Source organism: Setaria italica, chromosome IX, assembly GCF_000263155.2.
Source record: "Setaria italica strain Yugu1 chromosome IX, Setaria_italica_v2.0, whole genome shotgun sequence".
NCBI lineage: Eukaryota > Viridiplantae > Streptophyta > Magnoliopsida > Poales > Poaceae > Setaria > Setaria italica.
The window spans coordinates 2573910-2583126 of NC_028458.1; the positions used below are offsets into that span (position 1 = coordinate 2573910).

The 9217-nt window shown below is 40.7% G+C and overlaps 1 protein-coding gene across 1 annotated transcript; it reads left to right on the forward strand.

Moving 5' to 3' along the window:
- The first annotated feature begins 2805 nt into the window (after positions 1–2805).
- LOC105913597 lies at positions 2806–3983 on the forward strand. Its single transcript, XM_012842663.2, has 2 exons — positions 2806–3112; positions 3663–3983. The coding sequence occupies exons 1-2, from the start codon at positions 2834–2836 to the stop codon at positions 3981–3983; spliced, it is 600 nt and encodes a 199-aa protein (XP_012698117.1). The 5' UTR covers positions 2806–2833.
- The last annotated feature ends 5234 nt before the right edge of the window (positions 3984–9217 follow it).

Below are 9217 nucleotides of genomic sequence, written 5' to 3' on the forward strand. Positions count from 1 at the left end.
TTGTGCCGCTTCTCGTCGCCTTCCCCTCTCGTAGTCCGCTTCTCGTCGTCGCTTCCTCTCTCCTCCTCGGCTGCCGGATCTCGATTCTCTTTGCCCAAGGTAAGTAAACCCTAGCGGCCTAGCACCATACATATGTTTTTTCCCTTTTCAATTTCTTCACACTACATGTGAACAAGTTGCCATTACGATGTGATATGTGTTTAAGCCATGATAATCTGGTCAGTAAACCCCAGGCTCCACTTAAGCCATATTAATTTGGTCATTAAGCCGTAGGCTCTGAAAAAATTGTGGTTAAGCCATTTATAGGAGTGCAATGCAGAAGGTGTAGCAAGGCATTTTCAAAACATTGCAGTGTACATGGCTTCGTATTTGTGATTTGTGGTTTGCAGAAGTGTGGTTTTATAATTCACCAACTGAAAACTCAAACATTATCAAAGTCTGATGGTAATCAAGTACATCAAGTCATCATCTGCAGTGTCAAAACATTGTTCATGGTAATCAAGTACATCAAGTCATCATCTGCAGTGTCAAAACATTGTTCAGTAGCAAAAAGAACACCTTACTTGTTTCCAAACACAAGGAGCACTTAACTTGTCCTTCGATATATAAAGCCTATCAGTTACATGGTTTCTGGAGGTACCCTTGAATTGTGGGTGCCTGCAGGCACTGTTCTGATTTTTGCACCCTTTTATAACAGGCAAGACATTATATGATGGACATGTTGATTGCAATCAATTTGACAGCAAAATTTACATTCTCTTTTTTATGGAGGTTATATGTCTGCAGTTTTAACACAATGCCCTATGCACCTCTGTTGTTTTGCATAATTTTGGGAGTTCAGTGGGCAAAAAACACAAACCGACTAGTGAATTGAACTACCCATCAGTTTAGGATTCCACTGGTCAATATCAAATAACAGTAAACTTAACTAAACAGTGCCAATGGCAAAGTGTATTTCACATAAGGTGACAAGGGACTCCATGACATCACATAGTCTTAGATTACTCATAAAAGATGCATTTGAAAGTTTCAGTTTGGACATCTTGAAAAAGGTTTATCTGAATCGTCTAATATTTATGCTGCAGACAACTGATTCACCGTGTTCTATTTTCTTTTTCCCTGAAACATGCAGTACTGTCTTGCTTGCTGATTGTGTACCGTAAAAGTTTAAATTTCATTATAGGGACATGTTGTCCATCATAGTAGATCTCATCATTTGCTGCCAACATTCCGTTTCTATTTTAACTATGATGAACCTTTTTGATGATAAATTATTTTGCTAAGTTAGTTAATTATGAACCTTTTTTATGATAAATTAAAATATTCATTTTTGCATATGTGCTTTAGATGCCTGACAACAACATAGACTTGGTTAATACAAGCATGGAGCAAATGAGAGAGATGCGTAGGAAAAAGAGAAAAAGAGTGGCTGCTTTATTTGTTTCTGCTGTCATGAGCATGATTGTGCACTGGTATCAGCGTAAGAGACCTAGACATATCGTTGATCCGGATGAAGTGCCTGAGAGAGATGTAGCTACACGCAAACAAATGCTAAGAAATCTGTACCAAGGATCAAATGTCTATTGCTATGATAGTTTGCGCCTAACTAAGAGATCATTTTATGACCTATGTGCCATCTTATGTGAGAGATGTGGTATGTGTGATAACAAGAATGTGTCGGTAGAAGAAAAGGTAGCAATCTTTTTGCTTGTAGTGGGTCATGGCACTAAGATGAGGATGATTCGTAGCTCATATGGATGGTCACTTGAGCCAATCTGCCATCACTTCAATGAGGTGCTTAGAGGTATTCTATCATTATGCCATGAATTTATCAAGCTTCCTGATCCATCAGCTGTAGAACCTGAGGATTCCAAGTGGAAGTGGTTTGAAGATTGCCTTCGAGCATTAGATGGTACACACATTGACGTTTTTGTGCCTTTGGCTGACCAAGGGAGGTATAGGAATAGGAAGCAACAGATTACCACCAATGTTTTAGGGGTTTGTGATCGTCACATGAAATTTGTTTACGTCTTAGCGGGATGGGAAGGATCAACTTCAAATTCACGTGTGCTACGTGATGCAATGTCTCGGGACGATGCATTTGTTATTCCAAGTGGGAAATACTATTTAGTAGATGCGGGATACACCAATGGACCAGGCTTTCTTGCTCCATATCGATCCACTCGCTACCACTTGAATGAGTGGGCTGCTCAAGGGTATAACCCATCCACTGCCAAAGAACTATTCAATTTGCGCCATTCAACTGCTAGAAATGTGATAGAGAGAACATTTGGGCTATTGAAGATGAGGTGGGCTATACTAAGAAGCAACTCATATTTTGACTTACAAAATCAGGTATTCCGTAGTTAGTAACCTAGCTTGAAATTCATCTCTGAATGACCCTAGCTAGCATGTAACTCATTTCTACTAAATTCTTGCATATTAGGATCATTAATGCTTGCTGCATATTGTACAACTTTGTAATTGATAGACAGAGAGATATGGATGACTTACTTATACACCAAGTTGATCAAGTAATATCTTTTGAACCTCATGAAGTTCAAAGTGAAGTAGGTATGATTACCAATGTTCAATCAACAAATGAATGGAGGAATTTTAGGGATACTAAAGCTAACCAAATGTTTGCTGATTACCAAGCAAGACGTGGTCAAGGTATGATAAATTCTATCATCAATGCATGCTCAAACTTATGATATTTGGTTTTGCTCCTTAATATTTTACTAATAACCTTTTGTGAACTTTTTTCCTGTAGGATATGGAGAAGGGCAAGAAGTTAGGCTCGGGCAGGGGTTACATTTCTTGGAATGATGACATGGACAAGGCTCTTCTTGACACATTTGTGGAGTACTATAACAAGGGTGAAAGATGCCAGAATGAGTGGAAGTCTCATGTCTATACAACTGCTATCAAGAATGTCCGAGAAAAGTGTAATGTGGATATCTCAAAATACAACATCATGGTGAGGAACAAGACCTTTGACAAACACTACACTATCATCAATGGTATGCTGGAATCAATTGGATTTGGTTGGGATTGGAACAAAAACAAAATATCTGTTGATAATGATTCTGTATGGGAAGAATATGTGGCGGTAAGTTTCAAAAACCACTGATTTACTTAAATTTGTGTTAAGTTCAGAAAAACTAAATATTGAACCTTTCTGTGGTGGTACTGTTAGAATTGCTGAAAAGTTAAAGGGTGATGTAAAATGAATGTTAAGGGTGACTGGTTGACTGGTGACTTGGTCTATTGAGATTGCTGTGGTGGTACTGTTAGAATTTTGAAAGTTCCGTTGAATTGCTGAAATGTTGCATTGTTGGTTTTCATAAACCTGTGTTGTTGAATTGCTGACCTTATCTGAATGGTCTATCTAGACATGTGTAATGTAGATAACAAAATAGACATCCTGACTATGTGGAATGAGAAGCTCCTGCCATTAGAAGCTCCTGACATGCTGACTATGATATTTGACTATGCTGAAGTAGATAGCAATTAGAAGCTCCTGCCATTTTCTACATGTAAGCTGTAACTGTAACTGTTTAAATTGCTTCAATCTTTTTTATTTAAATCTGGATCATATTATCCGTGTTCAGGAGGTGTGTAGCTAAGGGTATCTACATGTGTTAACCATTTTTTTTTAGAAAAACAAAGAAGCTTCTGGGTATAGGCACAAGACTGTCTTGTACTGGCACTCAATTAGCTTGGTGTTTGGCAAAGACCATGCTACCGGTGAAGCGGTAAGGACTGCAACTGAGAGCTCAAAAGACATGAGTAAGGAAGATCTTAGTAACAAAGAGCCCACATCATCGGCAACTTCAGGAAGTTTAAAGAGGCAACGGTCAGGTGACTCTTTTACCTCTATGATAGCTGAAAAAATGGACAAGTTCGCTAAAGCACTCAAGGAGGAAGCCTTTAGAGGCCCAACATCAAAAGAAATTCTAGACACACTGAATGAAGTATAAGGATTGGATGAAGACACTTTGTTGGACCTATTTGATATCCTGACCGGTGATGCATGCAAGTATGAGTCTCTATTGGCGCTTCCAGAGAAGATGAGGAAGAGGTGGCTCCTAAAACAACTCAAGAAGTGAAAAAATTAGTTCATCTATAAATTATACTATCAAGTGATGGATAATGTCTATTGAACTTGCATTGCCTTGTAATAATCTGTGGCTTCAACTATATAAAAGTTTAGATACTATGTCTGTATTGCCTTGTAATACTATGTCTATTGAACTTGCATTGCCTTGTAATATTCTAGTGTTCACCTGGTGATAGTTCGGATGAGAGAGAGAGGTGAGAGTTCGGATGAGAGAGAGAGGTGAGAGTTCGGATGAGAGAGAAGCAACTTAGAAGGATGAGAGAGAGAAAGCGGTATTCAACTGGATGGTGGAAACTTCATATATTACTAATAATGCATCCAAACAACATTTGGAATTTAATTCTAAGAAAAACTTTCTTGTACAACCAAATAAGAAAATTCAATTGAATCAAATTCTATGGAATCCATTTCCTATAGAATCTAATTGCTAGAATATGATTCATGGAATGAATTTCAATTTCAGGGAAACAAACATGCCCTAACTAAAGATGTCAAGCACAGGGTTTTTCTACAATTCTCGGTCTAGACAAGCAAGGAGTTGCTACTAGGCAGTGGTAAATTATGCAATGTAAAGACAAAGCTTTCATACTGTACTCCAATTCGGATAGACAAGCAAGGAGTTGCTTATAGGCAGTGGTAAATTATGCAATGTAAAGACAAAACTTTCATACTGTACTCCAATTAGGATAGACAAGCAAGGAGTTGCTACTAGACAGTGGTAAATTATGCAATGTAAAGATAAAGCTTTACTCCAGTTAGGATATTATAATTACACAGTGATCTAGATACTACGTACGTAGTAAAATCTACAATAAAGACTTAGAATATTATACTTGCACAGTAATTATTACTAGATACTCGTAGCAAATTCAGCAATAAAAACAACCTACAACAATTAGGACACGACGGACAAGCAGCAATCAATCCAGTCGCATCCATCACCGGTCAATCAAACAGACAAGCGAAAGCGATGGCAGCATGGAACAAGAAAACAAATCCGGCGGTGGTGGGAGTGGGACGGAGGAGTAGTGCACCACAGTACCTGCTGAAAAAGCGGCATGGCTGCTGCCTGCTGCTGGTGCGTGACCAACAACGATGGAGACGGCGCGATCGCGACCAGGTCCGCCTCCGCCGCCGCCGCGATTCCAAGAACCCGCAAAACCCCAGCAACACCAACAACTCCTTATTCTTTTTCTTTTTTTCTTGTGGAGGAATGGAATTCAGCTACAGTAAGTGGGTAAAGAGAAGCGAAGTGTGGGAGCCACAGGCAGTCTCTGTGTCCATGCATGACATCTCACGGGAGGGTAATGTACAGCCAGCCATCGGATCGAGATCTGTATCTGCCACTCCTTTTTTTCTCTTTTTTTCGTTGTTGTTTTGATGAGGGTCTCCTCCCACTCCATTGACTCGGCTGGGTCCGGGTGTGCACTGCCTCCTCCATGCCGCAGCGACGGCGGCGGCGGCGGTGCGCGTGTGCCGTGGTCATGGTGGCAGTCATATACTAGTATGCCATTGACTGCGGGCTGCCCGGCTGGTCGCGCGCGCGCACGCAGGTGGGCGACGTGCGCCGTGGCCATGCGGTCACTGGAGAGTGCATGCAGGTGTGTCCACGCAACGCTAGAGTCCACGCCATTTCCAGCGCGCGCTACGTGATCGACTGCCTTGTAATAAAATTAGTTCATCTATGGATAATGCTACTTAATTGCATTGCCTTGTAATACTCTAGTGTTCACCTAGTTGGAAGGATACTATGTTTAGATACATTCAAATTACTGGTGTATGATGGGATGAAATACTCTAGTGTTCACCTGGTTGGAAGGATGAGAGGGAGATGAGAGAGAGAGAGAGAGAGAGTTCGGAAGAGAGAGAGAGGTGATATTCGGATGAGAGAGAGAGGTGAGAGTTCAGATGAGAGAGAAGCAGCTTAGAAGGATGAGAGAGAGAAAGCGGTATTCAACTGGATGGTGGAAACTTCATATATTACTAATAATGCATCCAAACAACATTTGGAATTTAATTCGAAGAAAAACTTTCTTGGTACAACCAAACAAGAAAGTTCAATTGAATCAAATTCTACGGAATCCATTTCCTATAGAATCTAATTGCTAGAATATGATTCATGGAATGAGTTTCAATTCTAGGGAAACAAACAGGCCCGTAGAGTTTGTTTTTATATATGTTTGTTAATTCTTTTGTCCCATTTATCCTTTTGTTTCTAGGTTAGTGTTGAGAAATAGACGTCCCAAACTTCACACCGACTTTTTAGAAGTGGCACCAAAGTAGTGTAACATCATTTCTTCTGTGGACCTTATATCACACTACTCTGAGGAGACCTTCACATCGACACCAATATGGGAGACCAACTCTCTATAAGGAAACTCAAATATTTTATTCACCAACTCACAACTTGATACAACACTCACTCTTACACTCTTTATGTAGTTATCCTACCATGACACCACTACACTACATGGCAACCTTGTCATGTCTTCACATATGACTCACATGCCACTCTATGCCATTGTATGGCTAAGAGGGAGGGGAGCATCTCTATTTATAGGTGCTCATGATCATTGTGGTGTTACCATGTGGCAACTTCCACACTCTTCCATATAAAATATCATAACTCTAAAACCCTCCTCATCCTTATCTAGTTTCTTATATTTCTACCATGCTCAAATATCTAGTTCTAGAGTATTCTACACTTCACTATATGAATGTGCTTATGGTAAAGTTCATAGAATAGATCGCCAATGAAGTTTCCAAAGATTTTATATATTGAGAGTTCCATGTACCTTTCATAACGATACCTTGTCCTACCAGCATTCCTATTCTGCATAATTTAATAGAAATAAGAAACTAACAGATGAATAACTTAGCTAGATAATAACTTAGTAACCTTGCACAAAACAAAAGAACAAAAGAGGGAATCTACTAACCAGACCATTCCCGGGGGCATGTGTCATATAGTTTCTAATAAATTGAAACGCGCAAACTCGTTTTGGTGCATAGGCACAGCCCCTCTTACCAGTAGCATGCTGATGAGTGATGCTCATATATGGATTTCTCTTTGACTCTGCATACCAGTTTCTGCCATCAAATCTCGCAGTATCCTCAGCCTCTAAACTCTCATAATAATTATAGAGTAACCACTTCTTTATTTGGTACCAAGCTAGGGAGCCCCAGCATTTCCCGAACAATTCTCTGGACTTCTTGTCCTTTTGCTCTGTTTAACACGTCAAGCCTCTCGCCGAATCCTTCTGGAACACCTAAAACATGAGCCACCACATTTTCCGTGATGACTAAAGACTCTGTTCCAATCTTGATTTCAACATTGCCAGAGGATTCGTCACAATGTTCTACAAGCCACTTGACTATCTCTTTATTGTCAAATGCATCTAACGACATATAAAGCAGCGGCTCAAAATTCATTTCTGTAATCTTCTTGCGGGCATCCGGTGACAGTAACTGAGCTGCTTTGATGATGCTGCCCAGACTGGACCGTATAAGGATCTTTTTTCCCTGTGCTCCCTTTGTTGCGGGAGCAACATCCTCTTCAGAAGCAGCAGAATGCTCCTGCTCAGTAGCAGCAGCACCCTCCTTGTTAACCTCGGTCATGTTCTCCTCTCTGGATGCATCCTGCATAGGATTGGAGTTGCTGGATGCACCAGAATTCGTAGATCCAATAGGGCTCATTGATTCCCTGTCAAGACACAAGAACAAGGATAAACCCATGAGGATAAAAATTCGAAGAATAAATCCATGAGGATCCATCTTAATAACAAGGATAAACAGTCAAGGATAAATCCATGAGGATAAAAATACGAAGAATAAATCCATGAGGATCCATCTTAATAACAAGGATAAACAATCAAGGATAATTCCAACAAGGATAAATCCATGAGGATAAAAATACGAAGAATAAATCCATGAGGATCCATCTTAATAACAAGGATAAACAGTCAAGGATAAATCCATGAGGATAAAAATACTAAGAATAAATCCATGAAGATCCGTAACAAGGATAAACAATCGAGGATAATTTCATGGAAACTGAGAAGGAAAACCTCAGGCTTACCAAAGTCTCCCTTGCGCTCGGGGAAAAGCCTTATGCGTCGGGGCATGGAGCGCCGGAGGTGCTAGCAGAGAAGAGCGCCAGGGCACGGAGCGCCGGAGGTGCTAGCGGAGAAGAGCGTTAGGGTCGGGGCAGGGCGGAGGCTTCTCGGGAAAGGCAGGGACGCCTCGAATCTGGGGTGAGGCAGGGATGTCTCGCATTCGGGGTGACGGTTTTGGCGTTCGAATTTTCAAATTTTGGGTGATGGTCGTTTGTAAAAAACCAACACTTCGAATTTTCGGATTTTTGTTTGTAAAAAAACAAAAATGTTCATACCTCACTGTCCGCCGCGCCCCGGGAGAGCGGTTTACAACTCACGGCAAAAAACGCACGCCAGGCAAAAAAAGCATGTGCTCCATTTCGCTGATGTGCTCCATTTTACGGATGTTGCTCCATTTGGCTGAAGTGCTCCATCTTGATATTTATCCTCCTTTGTATTAGAACAAGGATAATTTGGATATTTATCCTTCTACACGTTTACGAAAGGATAATTGCACAATTTATTCTTCTCCACATTTGACGAAGGATAATGGTCCACGTTTATCCTTATCCCCGTTTACTCAAGGATACTTGTACAGATTTATCCTTCTCTCTTTAGCCTTCTCGACCAATTGATCCGTATTTATCCTTCACCAAGGATAATTGCATAGATTTATCCTCCTCTACATTTACCCAAGGATAATTGACGATTTATTCTTCTCCACGTTTGTCCGAGGATAATTGATCAATATGTATCCTTGTCCACGTTTGCCCAAGGATAATTGTCCATGTTCATCCTTCTCCACGACTAGTTGATCATGAAGGTCAAGAGGCGCCGGCCCATTGGCGCAGAGTGCACCAGCCCTGCGTTAGCCACGCAGGCTATACACGAGAATTCACACGATGCACCTAAGGGCTCAGCATAAGTCCTAGCCTGAATGCCTCCTCCCCATTCTTAAGTCCCATTAGAAACCACCCAATCAAGATAGCTAAAAGCAGCA

Excerpts from the sequence above, each read along its gene's own strand:
- LOC105913597 (XM_012842663.2), top strand. The coding sequence starts at position 2,834 with ATGGACAAGGCTCTTCTTGACACATTTGTGGAGTACTATAACAAGGGT. Across the intron at positions 3,113-3,662 it reads TATGGGAAGAATATGTGGCG|AAAAACAAAGAAGCTTCTGG; the intron begins GTAAGTTTCAAA and ends ATTTTTTTTTAG.